The 20,448-nt window shown below is 51.6% G+C and overlaps 1 protein-coding gene across 1 annotated transcript; it reads left to right on the top strand.

Moving 5' to 3' along the window:
- The first annotated feature begins 1,500 nt into the window (after positions 1 to 1,500).
- Gdap1l1 (ganglioside induced differentiation associated protein 1 like 1) lies at positions 1,501 to 17,907 on the top strand. The gene is made up of 6 exons (XM_051186872.1): positions 1,501 to 1,860; positions 9,408 to 9,600; positions 10,918 to 11,091; positions 14,677 to 14,774; positions 15,493 to 15,607; positions 17,539 to 17,907. The coding sequence occupies exons 1-6, from the start codon at positions 1,681 to 1,683 to the stop codon at positions 17,880 to 17,882; spliced, it is 1,104 nt and encodes a 367-aa protein (XP_051042829.1). The 5' UTR covers positions 1,501 to 1,680; the 3' UTR covers positions 17,883 to 17,907.
- The last annotated feature ends 2,541 nt before the right edge of the window (positions 17,908 to 20,448 follow it).

The raw sequence follows: 20,448 nt of genomic DNA, 5'->3' as shown, positions 1-20,448 counted from the left end.
TGAGATATACACTCATTCTGTCACTTCTGTCCCTCATGAGAACTCTGACTACTACATTTGCCTTTGCAAAATCAAACTGAAAACAAGACACTCCAAAGAGAAAGGTGGGGGAAAATCATAGAACATGGCAAAGAATTTCCTGGACAGGGAGGCTAATGTAACAAGACTTAGTAAATGCAGCGCCAAGCTTCCTGGCAACCATGGCATAAAGAGAAGGAAGCTGCAGAAGTTTGCTTGCCTAGTAGAAGGAAGAATCCCACTTATAGTCTGTGAGGTGATGTACCCAGAAGTCCCAAGTAGCAAACTGAGAGGCCTACTGCCCAGTTACATCAACTCACAAGGGACAGTGGTTCTCAGTAAAACTGGTTTACATAAGTTCACTCTGTGACCAGCATTTGCAGGCATTGCTAAGGATATATTCCTCAAAATTTCTCCCCCTCCCTAAGGGGCCAGCAACTGAATTATCATCGACTGTCTTAGGGTCCATTTCTCAAAGGCAAATTAAGACATTAAGACATATCCTTCTGGGACTGAAGAAATGATTAGCTCAGCAGTTAAGAGCACTGGCTGTTCTTCCAGAGGACTGGTGTTCAAATCCATGTGGTGGCTCATAACTATCTGTAACTCCAGTTCCAGGGGGATCTGACACCCTCTTCTGGCATCTAAGGGTATCGGGCATGCATACACACACAGACATACACATACAGACCAAAAAATACCCATACGCATAAAAATAAATGAATCTAAAAAAGAAAGAAAAAAGATAAAATTCATGGTGCGCTAAGGAACTTTACACAAAGTTCCAAAGAACATTCAAGGTACCTACAGAAGAGGTATAGGGGCAGTCTTCAGACTCTTCCCTAGCTGCATCTCCTGGGGTAAAGGTATGACCCATGATTTCATTAATGGCAGCTCTTCCTTCTCATCTGGGAAAGTCATGTCCACATAGATGAGACATGATTCTTTTAACCAGCTTGTGTTGCTGCTTGCAGCGTCACTAACTCACCAGCTGGTCCTGTCCTGCATACAGCCAGCCTTCAGTTTGAATCTCAGGTCCACCAGTTAGCAGCTCAGTCACCTTGAGCAAGGTCACTTCTCAGAGCCTTCCTGTCTTCCTCAGTAAAACAGGCCAAAGGGGTAGACAGCCGTAAAACCCTTAGTGTGGTGCCTGGGTAGAGAGTACGCGCCCATGTGGTTGATAAATCGTAGTTCATTCCCTTTTGTTGTTGGAAGCCCTTTAGGAGGTGGAAAGTCAGGGAATGGCTGGTTCAAATAGAGCTATCTCCAGACATTACTCGTGAAAAGGGTTAAATAGACCGCTATACTGCAATTTATCTAAACTAAGAGGTGCTTTCGCAAGATTGAGAGACACAAATGCGTTATGATGGTGGAGTCTCTGGCAGTTGACTGGCCCGCTGTGAGTGCTCTGGGGAGGCGCGGCCCTCTTGCTCAGGTTTCCCGCAACCTTCCCTCCCTGGGGCCCTCAGGGAGGACCCACAGCTGGGAGGTGGAGGAACGAGCCCCGGGATCCCCTTGCCCCTCCCCCTGCGCCCAGTGAGTAATGACATCGCGGGGAGGGGGAGGAGGGAGAGGGGCAGGCTCGAAGAGGCCATGTGATGCTGGGCGCCAGCGAGCCGCCGCCGCCGAGCCGCCTCCTTCCTCCTCCGATCGCGGGCTGTCATGGCGACCCCCAACAACCTGACCCCCACCAACTGCAGCTGGTGGCCCATCTCGGCGCTGGAAAGCGATGCAGCCAAGCCGGTGGAGACCCCCGACGCGCCCGAGGCAGCCAGCCCCGCCCATTGGCCCAAGGAGAGCCTGGTTCTATACCACTGGACCCAGTCCTTCAGTTCGCAGAAGGTAGAGGGGGCGCAGGGTGCGGACAGGAGGCTAGGAGGGGACCGTCGCGATGGGCAGGTGGCACCGCAGATCCCCACCCCGATTCCAGGAGCATTTCCTTAGGCCTCGTTCCCTCTCGGGGACACCTGAGCAGAGACAAAGGCCGGGGACAGACCGGCCCTGCCGGCTAGCGGCCTGATGGGGCTGAACAGAGGAAGCCCCACTTTGGGCCAGCCTTCCCTCCCACCCGCTGTCCCAAACGCCGTGAGCTCCCAGGCCCTCGGTTCTGGCGAGGGTCTTCTTCAGTCTGGGGCTTGGAAAGTCTGTCCCCAGCTGTCACCCTTTTCTCTTGAGCTGAGAAGGAAGGAGTTAATCTATCCCCTCAGAGCAGCGGGCTTGCCCATCAGATCAGTGTTTTGCTCTTAAAGGCACAGACTGGTTCTGTCCTCTTAGACCTTTTCCCGACTTTCTGGGGTGGGAACAGCTGAAAGTACACCCTAGTGCTATCACTGGGTTTCCCGCTTTGTGGGAGTGAGACCAGATACTGCTCCCCAATACCCTGCACTAAGGGACTCTCAGTCTCTCATCCTGGGTAGCAGTGTTGTGGGTTCAGCACCATGGCCAGAGCCCAGAGCTGGGTCCAGCTAGGGCCAAAGCAGAGCTGTACCCTGACTACTCAGCTCCTCCTCCCCTCATTCCACACATTTATTTTACACCTGGGGTTGGGGGTTGCTGAAGATAAGTGCTTTAGAAACCGGACTTGGATTTGTGTTTCGGCCCGGACTCAGTTTTATAACCTGGAAAATGGAATAGTGATAGTGGTAACAATAGCCACCAGGAACTTCAATCCCCCCAGTTGAGTTGCTGGAAGGGCTGTTTAAGGGGTGACACAACAGTGTACAGGCTGGCTCTACTCACACCCCACTGAGCCTAGAAATCACTTCATGATCCTGGCTAAGACACAGCATGCTGGATTCTGCCCCAGATGGCTCGGGTAGTCCAGAGGCAGGCCCACATAGGTGATGCTGAGAAGACTACTGTTTGGCCATCCAGTTTAGAGTCCTTGAGTCTGAGGCCAGGTAGAGCCCAGTGAGAGAGTCATCTTTTTCTCTGATCCACCATGGAGCTTTGGATGCCCATTTGCCTCTCCAAACTGATCTGTCGCTTCTGCAAAGGGCTACTGTGAAGACGAAATGAGCTTGCCACAAAGTGTTGATGTTGGTGTCTGGGGAAGGATGGAGGATCTGCTGATAAGGCTGTGAGGATTTGTTAAAGTGTTAGGAATTGAGATGGGGACCAGCTCAGTGGCAGAGCTTGTGCTTAGCAGGCATGAGGCTCCAGGCTCAGGTCTCAGCATCAAGGGGAAAAAAAAAATTGCTAGATAATGAGAAGTCGAAGGTAGCCAAGGTCAATCTGAGACCTGTCCATGCATTTCACATATGCTTACCAAGCACCTACTTTCTTGCTGAGTGTGTCCTGGGTTATAGTGGGCACTAGAGATTTGAAGATGGGTCAGACTGACCTCCAGATCTCAGAACCTCCCCAAGCTAGACCCTCAGGAAGCAGGCCTCAGTGACTGGGACACAATGTGGGGCAGAAAGAGACATCCCTCTTCTGTCCCTTGAGAGGATCTCCTGCTCTTCTGTCAGGGAAGACTCCTATTCGGCCTAAGCACAGGGCATAGGTGGTTGGAGTTGGGGAAGGGACTGCGCATTCCTTTAGGCTATGTGTCTTTCAAGCTAGTGCAGGCATATTCTCCTGCTTCCCCCACCAGGGCACACAGGAAGAGGATGGGCTTGGCAATCATATGGCTGGCTCATCTCTTGGCCGCTTACCACTGAGTGACTCTGGGCAAGTCATTTCACCTGGCTGTGATGCAATGTTGTTGCCTGAAAATAGGACCTTCTCTCTAGCCCCTGGAGATTGCCTGGGGGATTTCCAGAACACAGGCATACACTGAAAGCCTGGCATGCAGTAGGAACTCAGCAGGTGCACTCCATCATCCCTTTGGCCCTGAGGCCATACTTGCAGCAGACTCTTCCCACAAGTGCCTCTGGGAAACCCATTCTTGGTGGTACTGAGCCGATGCTGGCAGAAATGGCCTACTTCAGAGAATGGTGGCAACCCCTGGGAGCACTAGGGACTTCAGCAGATCCCAAGGGCAGCAAGACCATGCAGGAGCCCAAAGCATAGACTGGGCCCAGACAGCCGGGCTGCCCCTGACCAACAGGATAATGTGTATACATTACTTGGACTCTAATTTCTTAGTTATGCATCTGATAAACTGGGGGTAAAGGTCATTGAAAGGAGGCAGTGCATGGACTACTGGAAACCACCCAGAAACCATGTGACAAGGATTCTGTCATCCTTGACAGCCATGAAGACACCAGTTGTGTCATGAGCCAGATTTGAGGTCATTGTCCCTCGCAGCCACATGGCCCTGTGGGTATCATAACCTCTCTAGGTCTCACTATGTTTGGTCTTTTATGGGCAACAATAGCACCTCCGTTTGAGAGTGTGAGGACTGAAAGATGTTATGCATGATCACACACACAGCTGCACACCGGCAGGAAATGTTCAGGCACTGTCATGAATGACAGTTGGAGGCCATGGGGTTCGGGAGAGGCTGTGACTGCAGACAGAGAATGTGAGCAGGGCTCCTCGGGATGTTCCTTCTCCAGCTTCCTCTGCCTCTCAGGACAGGAGCAGGGCTGAGAGGGGCAAAAATCTGGAGGACCACAATTCCACAAACTGGAAATGTCCTTGCTCCTTTCTGGTCCTCAATTTCCTCAATGGGAAAAACATAAGCTACAACCTGCCAGGATCCCTCCTTCCCCATTCAGAAAGAATAGCATTTCCCGCCTCAATTTCCCTTCGCAGTGGCGTCTGCTTTCCACACACACACACACACACACACACACACACACACACACACACACTCCTTATACCTGCCCCCCCCTTTTTTTTTTTAAACTAAGGTTCTTGCTACTGAGTAGCTTTGCCAGGTCACTCACAGTCTCTGGGTTTGTTTCCTCTTATAAAGTTTGGGTATTGACAGTGCTGGGGTAAGTCATCTCATGGGTACTAACTGGTGCCACATCCCTGAGTACCTGCGGAGAGCATGTCGTTCAGTTAACATAAGGCTGTTAGTACAGCACCTGGCACAGCAGAAGGATATAAGAGAGCTGTGACCCGGTGACGATTTTCCTATTTCTATGAGAGTGACTCTCAGGCCATCCTGCTCCCTCCCCCAACATATCTGATTTAATTCTCCTCCGCCCCATCCTCATGGACCCTGCCATTGTCCTGGCTGCACATATAAGAAGCCCGTATCATGGCCTTCAGTTCCCAGGGTTAAAAGTCTTAGGTCTGGGTCCTGCCGGGGGCCAGTCCTGACACCATGCAGGAACTGGAACAGCAATTAACTACTTTGCCTTCCAAACTCCTGGGCGTTTCCTACCAACCCGCCTGCTGCAAGTTCAGCACACTCCTGCTCAGGTACCCACAGTAGCTCCCTACTCCCTCCAACTGAGACCCAGAGTCCTCACAATGACCCCGCGTCCTAACCTGGTTGGGAGTCAGGATAAAGTTACAGAAAGCCTACGGATGTTTCTCAGCATATTGCATTCAGTTAAATAATGTGCCACAATAGGGTTATTAGAGCAGAAAGGGGGCCAGTCATTTTCAAAGTCAGCTGTGGAAATACTTTTAATACCACTCTTTTATGTAATGACTTGTCTTTCTGCACTAGCCCACCATCTAACATGATTGGGCGGCAGGTCGTGTTCAAGTCCCACTGAGTATATACACATTTTGAGTAACTACAACTGTGAAGCCATGCCCACACCAGACTTTATTGCCTACATCCTTGAAGAGAGGCTAGCAGCTAGGTAGTTTCTGTCACTGAAAAGCGAACGTCATTCCTGTCCTCTCTCAAGGACTCCATGTATTTATTCGCACATGTCCCCCTGCTTGAGTCTGGGAGTCCTCTTGAACCTCCAGTACAGAATCCCACCTGTACTCCATTCCTGGTCCTCACCCACCTATCCTGTTGCTTCAGACTGTCCCTGTGGTCCTTCTTAGTCCTCTGCAATGGGTACTCTTCTTCTCCCTCTGGAGCTCCCTTGCCCAGGGGCCCTCACGTGGATCCCTCCATTACCCTGTAGGATGCTCACAGGCCTGCCTGACACACCACCCTCTCTGAAGCTGTTGCCTAACATCTTCCCTTCACCTGTCCTGCAGGTTATGTTCACTGCAGGGCCTCCAGCACTGTGCCTGTAGGTGCTCGATGAACAGTACTGGAAAATGATGCATTTATAAGCTATGGGCACACCGGTAACCCAAGTACTGGAGAGACAAAGGCCTGAGGGTGGAAGTTCAAGGTCATTCTTGGCTATCTAGGGAGGTAGAGGTCAGCCTGGGCTAGAGACCTAGTCTCAAAATAAGTATTTGCTTCTTTAAACCAGCAACTGTTTACACATAGTATTAAAGAGAGGGGGGAGAATAAATAAGGCTCAGAGACTCTGAGTGCCTTTTACAAAGTCACACAGCAACTATATTACTGGGTAGAAAAGCCAACCCAAATCATCATGTCCACCCCTCTGTGAACCACCCCCAATGAAGCACCCAGAAACACTTTCCAGGTACCCACAAAGGAGATAGATTCCCCAGAGATGGTCACACAGAGTGGTGACCCCCTGGGACTAGCCAAGTCTCCAGGAGACTGAGTGGCAGATGGCTGTGGTGGCCGTGTGCCCTTCCCTTGAGCCTGGGTTCCCTCCCCTGCAGGATGGCACACGGCTCTGGCCTTCAGCTCCACTAAAGGTGAAAGTCTCCTCGGCTATCTGCCAGGGTGACCTGAGGCAGCTCCAGGCAGGGCTGCTGTGTCTCTAAAGATAGTCCTTCCTGAGGCAAAAGCCCATACCTGATTCCCTCAAGGGAGCCTCAGGGCACAGCCCAGGGTGTAGCTTCTTAGGAAAGGCGCCCTGACAGGATAGAAGGGCAAGGGCAAGGGCAAAGGCCTGTCTGGTCTTTCCACACACTCTACCAGGCTGAGTACACGCACTGCCTTTACACTCACACAAGCACACTGTACACATACACACACAGTTGCCCACTCACATACCCAGAGCAAACAGATGCTGCCCCAAGCTGTTCCATCTGCACCGGTTCCTGGTGGCAGAGCCTGGCAGAGCCCTCCCACTACCCCAGAGGGAGGTGGTGGAGGGAGGGAAAGAAGGGGAGAAAGGGGGACTACAAGGGGTCAGTGACAGCTGAGGCCACACAGCAGAACCAGGAGTATGAACTGGGTCCCTGTGTCTAGCCCAGTTCTATATGGTGGCCACCCCTTATAGAACTAGCTTTGAGCCAACAAAGCAAATGAGGCTGTGAGTGTTGGAAGTCAAGGGTGAATTACCTCTCTCTGCACAGCCACCACAGAGAAGGAAGGATGTCCACTTTAGCTGTGAGTGTGTGCCATAAAGGGCCCCAGGACACCAAGTGGAAGTGCAGTGGTGTGTGTGTGTGTGTGTGTGTGTGTGTGTGTGTGTGTGTGTTCTTGTTAGGACCATGGATTGACTGTGCTGGGAGTCTGACCACACCTTACAGAAATAAGCTGTACCTTATCAGAGATCAGAGTGTTCAGCTGGGTGGTGGTGGCATATGCCTTTAATCCTAGCACTAAGGAGGCAAAGGCATTCAGATCTCCATGAGTTCAAGGCCAGCCTTGTCTATAAACAAGTTCCAGGACAGCCACAGATACACAGAGATCATAGTGGTTAAGTGACTTATCAGATCACACAGCAAACATCTAGTCAGGCGGGGCTTCAATTCCAAGTCTCTCTGTCTCCCAAACCTGGTGCCTTAGTTTTCTATTGCTATAATAAAAACAAAACTGACCAAAAGCAACTCTAGGAGGAAAGGGTTTATTTCAGCTTACAGCTCTCAGGTAACAAAAAGTCCATCACTGGAGGGAGCCAGGGCATGAATGCAAGGCAGGGACCTGGATGGAGGCATGGACTGAAAAAGAGGCCATGGAGGAGCGCTGCTTCCTGGCTTGCCCCCCCTCCAGCTTCCTCAGCCTGCTTTCTTATACTATCCAGGTCCACCTGCCCAGGGATATGACTGCCCCTGGTGATCTGGGCCCTCCCACATGAGTCATTAACCAAGAAAATACACTACGGACTTGCCTACAGCTGGGTCTTACAGAAGCATGGTCTTGTGTTCTCCATTGAGCGTCTCTCTCTTCCCAAATGACTCCAATTTGTGTCAAGTTGACAAACACTAACCAGAATATCTGGTCTAATCCAAGCAGCTAAGACACGTTACCCCTACAGTGTACTAGAACAACATACAGGGATGGAGATTTTTACTCCTCCCACAGTCCTCTGAGGGAACACAGGAGGACTCCCTACAGCAGGAGGCTCCCAGAAGCAAGGGGACTTTTAAAGCCACCTGGGTTGGAACTGACACAGCGAGCCTGTGATTCTGACCCTAGGCCCTTCTTATGATACCTGGTATCTCAGAGGGTTGAGGGTGCTCAGCCCAGGACTTGTCATCTCCGGTGTGGGTGGACATGAATGCTCAAGAATGACCTCTGCCTCTTTCAGTGGTAGCCTCCTGGCCCTGGACTTGAGCCAAAAGATGGGAGGGCAGTGTAGGAGTGGGTTGCCACTTTTCCCTTCCCAGTGATCTAGGACAAGACCATCTCCTTCCTGAGTCTCACCCACATGTGAGGGCAGCTGGGATACAAGAGCTTTAGGCATCTTCCAATTCCCAGACACAGCCTGGGTCAGGGGTGTGCCCAGCCACATAGGCTTCCTAGAGACATAAGGGAAGATTCAGGAGAGGCTAGTCCCAGCAAGCCCCTAGAGGAAACCCCCAAGGAAGAGGGCCCTGGTCTAGAGCCATTGCTTCCAGTTCTAAGCTGGCTGCTAAGCGGTATGTGACATGGGGCACGACACCCACCCATTCTTGACTTTAGCTGCCCCCTGCTCTGCTGTCCTCTGGTTGCTGTTGCCAGCATCCAACCAGGCGATCGAGATGGGGCAGTGTTTGGAGCGATGCAGGGCTGTGTAGATGCGGGCACACTACCTTCTACCTCACTTTGTTCCCCAAGTCATCGGAGACATTTAGCTCTTGGTTATAATGACACTTGGGGTTTCTGTAAATTTCCTGGCCAGATCTACCCCTGAACGTCTGTGTGATGGTAACAATAAACATGAACTGAGCGCCATCTGTGTGCTAGACACACACTTGAAACTATTAATACTTTCATTTGGCCCTGAGGGTTGAGGCAATTTGCCTGCATCTGCACAGCTGGAACGTTAGCCCCATGGCCACCAGGCAGCACTGCCCTGTGTCTCAGCCTAGGGCTGCATTGCTCTCCACACCCCAAGCATGTGACCCTGAACCATAGCCCCCTACCCAAGTGCCCAAGAATGGGCTGCAAGCAAGTGTCCCCTCTTGTGTGTGACCTCTGACCTCCTTTCCTGCACGCCTCCCCCACCCGGGCAGAGTGTCCCCTGTGTCCACCCGCCTTCCCCCCGCTCTGACCCTGGCGCCTGCAGGTGCGGCTGGTGATCGCAGAGAAGGGCCTGGTCTGCGAGGAGAGGGATGTGAGCCTGCCACAGAGCGAGCACAAGGAGCCCTGGTTCATGCGGCTCAACCTGGGTGAAGAGGTGCCCGTCATTGTCCACCGAGACAACATTATCAGCGACTACGACCAGATCATCGACTACGTGGAGCGCACCTTCACTGGAGGTATGCTACGCCCCATATGTGTGGACAGGGTGTGCAGCAGGGGTCCCACAGGTTCAGACATCACCTTTGAACCTAAGCAAGCCACTGAGTCATGGGCAGGACTCGGTGTTCTCCTAAAAAAGTAAGTCACAGGCAACAGTCAGGGTTTACATCCCTCAGAACCAGGGAAGGGCACGGCCTAAATAACCCAGGTCAGTTGAGGTTCAGCCCCCTTCTTTCCCCGGGGATCTCTTGCAGATTCAGGTTCAGCCCTGGCCCTCTGGATTTCCTCAGGCTCCCATAGACAGGATCAAATTTCCCAGGGCCCAGTACCCTACAACCTTCTAAGCAAAGTCAGGCCCAGACTCCCAGGAACCCCACTGGCATGCTATCAGGCAACTTGGAACCCTAAGATACACACAAGACACCCCAGAACTTCTGTCCTCCCTCCCTTTGGCCTCTAAGGCTCAGGTGCTTGCTGCCTGTGGCAGAGGTTCAGTCAGCTGGGACAATGGACCCAGAGCCTGAGCTTGTACTAATTTTAAGAACAAAAATGTGCAATTACAACATGGTAGCACATGTCTGTAATTTCAGCACTTAGGAGGTGAAGGTAAAAGCTGTAGGATCCGGAGTTCAAGGCCAGGCTCAGTTACATAGCCCAGTTTGAGGCCACGCTGGACTACATGAGATCTATCTCAACTCAAAACAACGTTTTTTCTTTGAGATAGGGTCTCACTATATCTGGCCTAGAACTCTAGGCTCTATCTGGTCTAGAACTCACTATGCAGACCAGGCTGGCCTAGGACTGACAGAAATCCCCTGACTCTGCCTCCCAGGTGCTGGGATTAAAGGTATGTGCCATGACACCTACTTCAAAACAACTTTTTTTTCTTTCTTTCAAAGAATATAAATTTTCTGAGCATGGTGATACATGTTTATGCCCAGTACTCCCAGTACTTGGGAGGCTGAGACAGGAGAATCTCCAGTTTGAGAATTGACTGGGATGCATACTGATTGAGATTCCATCTCAAAAAAGAAGCCTGGATATGAATAATTATTTTCCAAGTCAAGGAGGCTTAAGTTCTAAGTATGGAGCTTTTCAGCCCATAGAACAGACAGCACTGGGCACTTAGCCCCACCTGGCCACTGTTTGGCACTGAGAGGTGGGGCCCTGAGCTTAGTGAAACCCAGAGATGCTACTGGGTCAACAGGAATCCTAATCACCAGTAGCTGAGTCCCAGAGGGGATAGGTCTGGGATTTCTGGGCATGGCATTTGGGGCTCTGGGTTCCTACGGGTAGGGCATGGACCCTGCTCTAGTCCTTGCTGGTATCCACAGAGCATGTGGTGGCCTTGATGCCTGAGGCAGGCAGCCCACAACACGCCCGAGTGCTGCAGTACCGGGAGCTGCTGGATGCACTGCCCATGGACGCCTACACACACGGCTGCATCCTGCACCCAGAGCTCACCACGGATTCCATGATCCCCAAGTACGCCACGGCCGAGATCCGCAGTGAGTGCTGCCCCGCAGAGCCCTCCATTTGCCTTTCCTTACTTCTTTCCTTGTGGAAAGCTCCCCCTTCTCGCCTCATGCTTCCACCCCTGGGTCTCGCTCTTCATCCTCCCCCTTCCTCCCTCTCTCCCATTTGTCTTTCCTACCCCTGCACACTGACCTCCTGCCACCCCGTTCAGACAACTGCACAGCGGGCCCACCTGTGGCTCCTTTCTCAGGTCTGTGAGACCTCCTGCAGCACCTGGGGTCACCGGGAAGGACCCTGCATTGGTAGCCAAGAACTCTGAGTGACATCAGGGTTAAGGTTTCTACAAAAGGCTGCCACCCAGTAGATCTGTTTTCTGATCCAAGGTCACGCGTGTACTCTCCTAACTACCAGCCTACCCATAATCAATCGATGAAAATCAGATCCAGTCAGCTGACCCATCAATCCTTTATTCATGGGGATTTGCATATAGATTCTGTTATAGCATTTGGTGGCCCTGTAGGCTGAAGAGCCAAGACCATGTCTAATAGATCCTAGATACTCAGTAAAGTGGTCACCTCCTTTCCCTTCCCATCCTCCTCTGTCCTGCTGTTGTGCAAAGGTGGGGAAGGACCAGTCTGTGGAACTCAGCCCTAACTGGTAGAATTCCTTGGGGGAAGACTCAGGAGCTTTCTCTATACAGTTGGTTGCTCCCATTCATTCATCAATGTCAGTGGGGACCCGGGTGAGGCTGCCAATAGACGAAGATGAACACAGCTTCTGCCACCACAGGGTCACTGTTCTGGAAGCACAGACAAGGTCAGGTAATGACAGTGCAAGCTCAGGTAATGACAGTGCAAGCTAAGGAGACTTGGACAGTCAGGGTTGGAGTGTGGCGGGGTGGGCACTCTGTACCAAATGCCAAAAAGGCTCATGCCTAGAAGATTATCCCAAGGTAACACTTGAACTCGTGCACCAAGAAGTGTATACAAATTTCTCACCACAGCATAGAGAGAGGCATCACTGGAAGCAACCCTGGTGTCTGCAAGTTGGAGATGGAGTAAATTCATTATGGTGCTGTTATACTGAAAAATAGTCGGCACATGGGATGTTCTCAGAGATATGCTAAAGAGTGGCAAAGTGGGGAGGGCTAAGTGGTAGCGTGCCATCTGCTCTAGCAAGTACTAATGCCCCTGGGCTCTTGGGGCAGGGGATATTTCTGGAAAGTGTACAAGAAACTGCAGTAGTGCTAGTCTCCAGGGAGCAGAGCTGAGAGTCTGGAGATAGAGAGGTAATTATGGTTTGGTTTTTGTTTGGGAGTTTTTGAGACAGTTTCATGTAGCCCAATCTGGTCTCGAACTTACGTAGCTGAGGAAGTCCTTGAACTTCTGATCCTCCTACCACCTAGTGCCGGGTTTACAGAGGTGTTCATCACCACAGCTGATTAGAGAGACTTATTTTTACTGCACATCTTTTACCTTTGCCTGAGTTTTTAATCTGTATGTATAGCCTGTGCCAAATCAACTAGTTAGAAAGTTTTTAAATATAGTCCAACATCAAGATCAGGACAACACAGAGGTTCCAGGGACACAGAAGATGTTGGTTCTACATCCTGGAATTGTGGCAAGTAGTAACATTTGTAAAAGGAGGAGGAAGATGTCAGGTTGTGGGGTAGGACAGGTGCAGCATGTGGAAAGCCAAAGGGAAGTACGGTAGGGCAGAGCGGAGCGTGGGCCAGCGGCAGGATCGCCAGTGACTCCGAGGAGCAGGCTTGGGGGAGGGGGCACTTTATGGAGAACCTGCTATGGGCCTTGATATGAGCAACTCTATTTCCCAGAGACAGAGTCCCTGAGAGAGGAAGCGTGAGGCCCTGGCTATCTTTAAGTGAGTGGCAACGTGGCCTGGTGACCTGTGGGCACTGCCCTCATCTTGTCCTGAGCCATCTCATGGGACCTGGAAGGCAGTGGGATCCAGAGGGGACCCACTTTTCACCCCTTTGAGGAAGCAGAGATAATTTTAGGACTCCACAGGGAAGGGGGAAAGGCAAACCTCACAAGGTGCTGAGGAGCAAAGTCAGCCTGCCGTGACTAAGACAGTGTCCCGAGGTCTTCCCCGTAGTCTAAAGACAGGTACAAGGGCAGCCCTGGAGAGAGACTGACTTGACCTGCACATTCGGAAAACATCAGTGAGAGTTAATATAGCCTAGGGCTGGAAGAGCTCGCAGTGCTCACGGAACTGTGTCAGGCCATGGTGGGAGGTAGATGGCCTCAGAGGACAGATACCTGGTGGCTGTAGCTTTCTCACACTCTTGCCCATCCCTTCCCTTCTTCAGCACTCACTGAGTCCTGCTCTGGGCCAGGCCTGTGCTGGGCTTTCCGGGACCAGAGATGGTTCTCATCGGGCTACAGATGAGCATGAGCTCAGAGGCAATGAGACAGATGAGCACACCAACATCAAACTACCACATCTGGCAAACAACGCAGGCTGTGCAAGGGCTGCTTTTCATGGAGGCCACAGGAGTGGTGTTGTCCTGTGGCAGCCCCAGTTGGTGACTGGTAGGCTTGCACCTCCTGGCAGAGTTCTGCAGAACACTCTGGAACAAAAGCCCTGAGGTCAGACCTGGAAGATAAGGGGGCACTTCACAGAGGGACATTCAGCTAGACCGGGAAAGAGGCTTTCAAGAGTAGAGGGTATGGGGGCTGCAGAGATGGCTCGGCGGGGGGGAGGAACAGAACGCGCTGCTTTTGCAAAGGACCCAGGTTCTGTTCTGAGAACCACAGGGCAGCTAAAACTGTAACTCCAGTTCCAGGGGCTCTAATGCCCTCTCCAGGACATACATACACAGACATACATACATTCAGGCAAAACACTCATACATATAAAAATAAATAAATCTTAAAAAAAAATAATAATAGACGACATGGCTATTCCAGGGAATGAGAATGAGGGCCAGAAGGCTTGAAGTGGTTTGATACCTGGGAAATCATTTGAGTGTCTGAAATGTACCCTGAGGATACAGGGTTATGGGGGCCACTCAGCAAGAGATAGGGCAGCTGAGAGAGGTGGATCCCATGGTTCCTGAAGGCGAGCTGAGGGCTGGGACGTGGGCTGGCACAGAGGCCTTTGGAAGAGGTGGCGTGAGAGTGAGAAGGTGGGGTGGTGCAAACCTCTAGGCCAACACTTAGGAGGCAGAGGCAGGAGGACCACAAGTTTGAGGCCGGCCTGGCCTATACAACAAGTTCTGGGCCAGCTAGGGATACATAGGAAACCCTGTTTAACTCACCCAAGCAAGAGACTACAGGTGTGTGCTGAGCAGAGCAGGTCTGGAGGAGCCGTGTAAATGTGGCAGTGCTGGGGGAAGAGCCCACAGGGCCTGATTGGGGGTGAGGGGCTCCGAGGACACGCCCAGGCTGGGCTGCTTCATTCGGGGGAAGGGATATTGGAGAGGTGAACAGATCTGGGATTCAGAGTCTACACATTTCCAGCATCAGCTCCTCCTCCTCCTCAAGGCTACAGTGTCCTCTTTAGCAAGGTTTACTGATCCCTTGTGCCCCAGGTAGGTGGCCTCTCCTGGTCATGTAGGGGAGCAAGGAGACAGGACCTTTCCTGTTCTGTTCCAGGACATTTGGCCAATGCCACCACAGACCTCATGAAACTGGACCACGAGGAGGAACCACAGCTCTCTGAGCCCTACCTTTCCAAACAGAAGAAACTTATGGTGAGTGCCTACCTATATCCCCTCCTCCCACAGACAGGGACAGCTATGGTGAGCATTCTACCTGTGCCCCCTCCCTCCTACTAGAAGAAAGCTCTAAATGGAGGATCGGCAGCTGCTTTGACCTGGAAAATGCAGTGGTTTGATCCTGCAGTCATGTGTCCTCTACCATACCATGGCTGTTTGGCCATGGAAAGCCACTGCTCCCCCTGCAGCCCCGCCCCCAGCCTCTGGTTTATGTTGTCTCTGCAAGCAGAGACCTGAACACAGGTTCTTGCACCAGACAGTATGGATAGAGTGCTCCAGGAATATGGGAGGGAAGAGGATGTGGCTGAGCTCCATCTGACCTCACAGAAAGCTCTAGAATGTAAAAGGCACCCTAGAGCTGGCCATGCTTTAATGCCCCATATCAGTAGCCATTGACTACAGACAGCCTGGAAAATCATCTTCTATGTGCTTCTAATGACAGAGAGCCATTCTCTGGGGAAAGAATGTCTGTACGCCTAGCACACAGCATTGCTTCAGCCTTGTGCCAGGGAATGTGGGCAAGATGGCCAAGGTGACTGGGCTGGTGTCAGTCCTGGGGGAGGGTGCACTGTAACAGTGGGCATTTGAAGTCAGGCTTGCGCAGGCGGCAGTAGGCAGTACTCCACCCATCTCTGGATATCATGGCTCCCGTGAGACCAGCTCATGCTTGAGCAGCTGCCTGTCCTGCCTGTAGGCCAAGATCCTGGAGCACGATGATGTGAGCTACCTGAAGAAGATCCTTGGGGAGCTGGCTATGGTGCTGGACCAGATTGAGGCAGAGCTGGAGAAGAGGAAACTCGAGAATGAGGGTGGGTGGCATACCCGTGGTAAAAAGTTCGCCCACCTGCATCTCTCCCCCACTCTGACAAGCCCCAGCCTCTTTCTCCCAAAGATTCCAGAGCCCTTCCAGTCAGTTAGGATCAGGGTCAGACAGACCAAGGTTCTAGGGCTGGAGCAGCGACCTTGACACGTCTCTCCCTGTATCGGGGCCTCAATTCCCCATACACAAAGTGGGAGAATGACAGAATCGCTGGGACACTGTGAGGTGAGAGTCATTCCGAGTACTTAGGGTGGGCAGCACCTGGCATGTGTTATTCCCTAGCATGAAAGAATGGTGTGGTGGCTATCAGCACCCACGGGCTCACCTGGCCCTGCGAGGGGATGTCTTAGGGTGCCTCCAGCTGCATAGGAGGTCTCTGACACTTTACTCCTAACCCACACCTTTGCAGCAACCCTCGCCTGGTGTCCCCTCCTCACCACTCTGCTCCATTAGCCAGTAGCCCGAGTTCATTCTGAACTCACTTGGCAGCAAAGAATGACCTCAAACTTCTGATGTTCCTGCTCCCATCTCTCCAAGGCTGGGATTGCAGTGCGTTCTACCGTGTCCAGTTTATTCAGTGCAGGGGCTCAAACCTAGGAGCAAGTGCATGCTTCTAACTGAACTATGCCCTCAGCCCTTCAGTTTTAAATTGATAGTCTATGAAGCCCCCTGAAAAGACAGCCAAGGCCTATGGAGGAGATAAATTGAGCCATCACTTCTATAGAAGAACACTACTGTAGGCAGAGGAGACAGCTGAGGCATAGGCCCTGAGGTAAGAACGGGCTTGGCATGAGGATCTGCAAGACTGGTGTGGTGGGTAAACGAGTCAAGGCGGGAAGCAGAATCTGAGGCCTGAAAGGAAGGAAGGGCTGGGCAGGCTACACAGGTAGGACCATGAGGCATCAGTTTTGACAGGTTCCCACCTAGATCTTAACAGCATCCCTCTGGCTCTGTGCTAAAGGTAGACTTTAGGGGGCAGAAGCTGAGGTGAGGGGAACAAATTAAAAACTGCCGTGATCGTGTGGGTAGGAGAGAGTGGTTGTTCCGGCTGGGATGGTGGAAAACAGACACTAGAGTCTGGATGTATTCTGAAGACAAAGCTAATAAGATGCCATGGCACACCAAATACGGGGGCGATGGAAGAGTTTGTGGTGGCGCCGAGGCCCTGGCACTGAATAGAAGGATAGAGAGACACTGTGGCAATGGGGCACCGGTGGTGGACTTGGGAGCAACAATCCCCAATTCCCTGTTGGACATGTTTAAGTTGGAATGTGGAGTGCCACTAGGTGGCGCAATCAACCAGCAGCTGGTATGTAAATCTACAGGTCCGGGTGGGCCAGGGTGATGCAGCCTGTAATCCCAGCACTCTGCAAGTTTCAGCAGGGGATCACAAGCTAAAGATGAGTTTTGGCTATAGGTCTTGTTTCCAAAATTAAAAAGAAGAGAAAAAGGAAGAGGAAAAGAAAGAGAAGGGGCTAGGGAATGTGATTCAGCTGGTAGCCTGCTTGTCTGGCTTGCATGAAGTTCGAGGTTTGACACCCCCCGACCCAGCACTGCACAAATTTGGAATAGTAGTATTATAAGCCTGCAATCCTAACACAAACTACATCACAGCATAGGAGGATGAGGAGTTTAAGGTTATCTTCACTACATAGTAAATTAGAGGCCAGCCTGGGCTACATAAAACCTTGTCTCAAAAAAAAAAAAAAAAAAAAAAAAAAAAAAAGAGGAGGAAGAAGAAAGGAAAATAAGGTAGATCTTGCGATTTACAAGTCAGTTAACTTAAAGGGAGAGTGAAGGTAGCATAGGTAAGGATGTGGCCGCAGCTGCTAAAGAGGTTCTGGAGGGAACGGCCTCAGGAGACACCGGCAAGCAGATCACAGCCAGGGCTTGAGTGCCAGGTGTCTTCTCCCTCTCTAGGGCAGAAATGTGAGCTGTGGCTCTGTGGTTGTGCCTTCACCCTGGCGGACGTCCTCCTGGGAGCCACCCTGCACCGCCTCAAGTTCCTGGGACTGTCCAAGAAATACTGGGAGGATGGCAGCCGCCCCAACCTGCAGTCCTTCTTTGAGAGGGTCCAGAAACGCTTTGCCTTCCGGAAAGTCCTGGGCGACATCCACACCACACTGCTGTCAGCTGTCATCCCCAATGCATTCCGACTAGTCAAGCGGAAGCCGCCCTCATTCTTTGGGGCATCCTTCCTCATGGGCTCCTTGGGTGGGATGGGCTACTTTGCCTACTGGTACCTCAAGAAAAAATACATCTAGAGCTTGGCTGGGGCCTGGTGTGTGACTGGTGGTGTCTCTGTGCTGTGTGCTTCCCAACTCCCTCTCCGTAACTCACTGTCCCATGAGCACTGGACAGAACTTCCTGCCCCTTCTCCCTAGTAATTCTATTGTCAATGTGACAACATTTCATAGTTTAGAAGTAGACATTGCCAACGCCGTGATTCGAGGCCACGGCTCTACCAGAGGAGAGAGCAAGCAAGAGAAAAGAAACCTGAATGCCTTTGCTTCTGATTCAAGGTCTCAAGACGTTACTGTGGGACTGGTTAGGATCTGAGGTGAGTCCCAGGACATTCTGCCCAGCAGGGCCCAAGTTCTGGGAGGTGCTGGGGACTCAGAGAGCCTGAGCCCAGCCTCCCCTTCCCTCTTGGCAGGGGACTCTTCTATAGGACAAAGCCAACAGAGACTCAACTCATCTAACCAGTACCTCTGTCTGGGACTGGAGAGCCAGAGTCCCTGTGGGAGGCCTCTGAAGATCAAAGGGGTCTCATTCTCCTCCTGGACAAGGACTGAGTGCAACAGCACTGGCTCAAGCCAAGCAGTGGCATCCCCAAACCCATCCATGGCTGGGACCAACTAACTCCATGGGCACACCCTTCACCCCCTTCCTCATTGGCCAGCTGGTGCGGCGGCAGCCATCAGCCACTCCTACCTTGAATGGAGTTCCCACCCTTCAAGGTGGGACTTTTCAGCCAAAGCCATGTTGGCCTTCCCTCGGGGAGGTCAGTCTCTGCTCAAGAGCAGGGGTGCATCCCTCAACACCTCACCTTTCCATTCTTTCCCCAGAGACTCTCCATACTGCATGCAGTGGGGGTCTTCCTCCACACTGCCGCTCCATCCGCGCTCACTTTCCTGTGCCTTTTGCATGTTGGGAAAGGGTCTGGGTGTCACTGCCACTCATGCTTAGAGCCCCCTAATAAAGCATCCAGGAGGAGCAATTGCTTTTCATTTGTAAACCGTGTGGTCTGCCCAGCTCTCATTGGAGTGGGGGAGTTCCCGGGGGAGGTTTGAGATTTTTGGATCCAGTTCTTCGGGAGAGCAAGGTGGGAATTGTCTGTTGTCCCAGCACTTGTGACCCCGAGGAAGGACAGAGTATAGTCTCACATGCAGTCAAAAGCTGCTGATGTTGTCTCACGTCCACTTCATTCGGGCACAGACTTCACAGTTTATAGAGTATGTCTGCATCATTGGTTTACAGTCCTCTTAAGGGGTGACCAGGGCACATGTTGCCACACTAACTTCTAAGTGGGAGAAACACATTAGAACGCTCAGACTGAGAGTATAATTTGTTCTAGAGAGAACATAGTTTTGTTTATTTTGCAAAAATTAAAGTATAAGAATTAAAATGTTTTCAGAAAGGTTACAAGAAAAACAAATAGGGCTGGAGATGTGGCGGTCCGCTTACCTGGTACATATAAAGCTGCCCTGGGTTTGATTCCCCAGTACTGCATGAACTGGGCCTGGTGGTGTACACTTATCATCTAGCACTTGGGATGTAGAGACAGGAGGATCAAGTTCAAGGTCACCTTCACTTAGGTAATGAGTCTGAGGCCAGCCTGGGCTTCCTGAGACCTTGTCTCAAAAATCTGGAGAGACAGCTTGAAGTTTAGAGTACTTGTCCTTCTTACAGAGGACCCACGTTCAATTCCCAGCACCACATGGTGACTCCTCCTGCAGGGATTGGACACCGTCTTCTGACATCCGCAGCACTAGGTATGCAAAACATTCATACACATAAAAATAGCCATGGCCAAGACAGGGCAAGGGTGGAATCTGTAGGCACAGAAACTACCGGGCATTTTCTACTCTACTGGTCTGTCTAGACACCCTTGGAGACCCTTCTCAGTACTAATGAAAGTTCTACTTGTGAACAGTAACACATGGATCCCAGTGGGCTACACACATGATCAACGAGGACATGCTGCTCTTTTCTCCAAAATGAGACTCTCAGTGCCCTTCAGCAGTCTTGTTTCTGGGGGAGGCGGGAGGCTGGATTCTACTCACACCTCCTTTAGTTCCAGCGCTCAGTCCTCCTTCATGTACTGCAGTGTATAAGTTAGATGAAAGTGTAACTATTGCCAGCTTCCTCCTATTCCGTCTGCAAATTGTAACACACATACACAGACTCTCTCTCTGTCTCTCTCTCTCTCTGTCTCTCTCTCTCTCACACACACATGCACACACACACTCAGGGCGAGTCTTCTTAGTTTCACATTTTGAAAACACAACCACAAACCACAGACAGGCCCAGAGGTGTGTCTCCTAGGTGATTCTAAATCCAGTCAAATAGACAATGAAGAGGAACCATCACAGGAAGCAACAGTTTTGTGATTTGGGTACAGACTCACTTCCCCCCTGGCACTCAGGGTTTCCCACTGTCCCGCTGCAGGGGCACACACACACAGGATTGGCCGCATCCTGTATCTCAGGATGTCTGGTGTCCCCCAGATACCCTGAAACACAGGTTTCAGCAGTCCACTTCCGTATCCTGTAACTCCAGCTTCTGGCTAAGAGAACAAACACATGGCATAGCAGCACACCGTGTGGG

The sequence above is a fragment of the Phodopus roborovskii genome, unplaced genomic scaffold (genome assembly GCF_943737965.1).
Source record: "Phodopus roborovskii unplaced genomic scaffold, PHOROB, whole genome shotgun sequence".
Classification (NCBI taxonomy): domain Eukaryota; kingdom Metazoa; phylum Chordata; class Mammalia; order Rodentia; family Cricetidae; genus Phodopus; species Phodopus roborovskii.
Note: the sequence above shows the minus strand (reverse complement) of the source record. Positions and strands in the feature narration are given on the sequence as shown.

What these genes read in the sequence shown, in the direction of transcription:
- Gdap1l1 (XM_051186872.1), top strand. Translation starts at nt 1,681, where the DNA reads ATGGCGACCCCCAACAACCTGACCCCCACCAACTGCAGCTGGTGGCCC. An exon ending in CGCCACGGCCGAGATCCGCA is followed by an intron (nt 11,092 to 14,676) that starts GTGAGTGCTGCC and finishes GTTCTGTTCCAG; the next exon opens with GACATTTGGCCAATGCCACC. An exon ending in GAGGAAACTCGAGAATGAGG is followed by an intron (nt 15,608 to 17,538) that starts GTGGGTGGCATA and finishes CTCCCTCTCTAG; the next exon opens with GGCAGAAATGTGAGCTGTGG.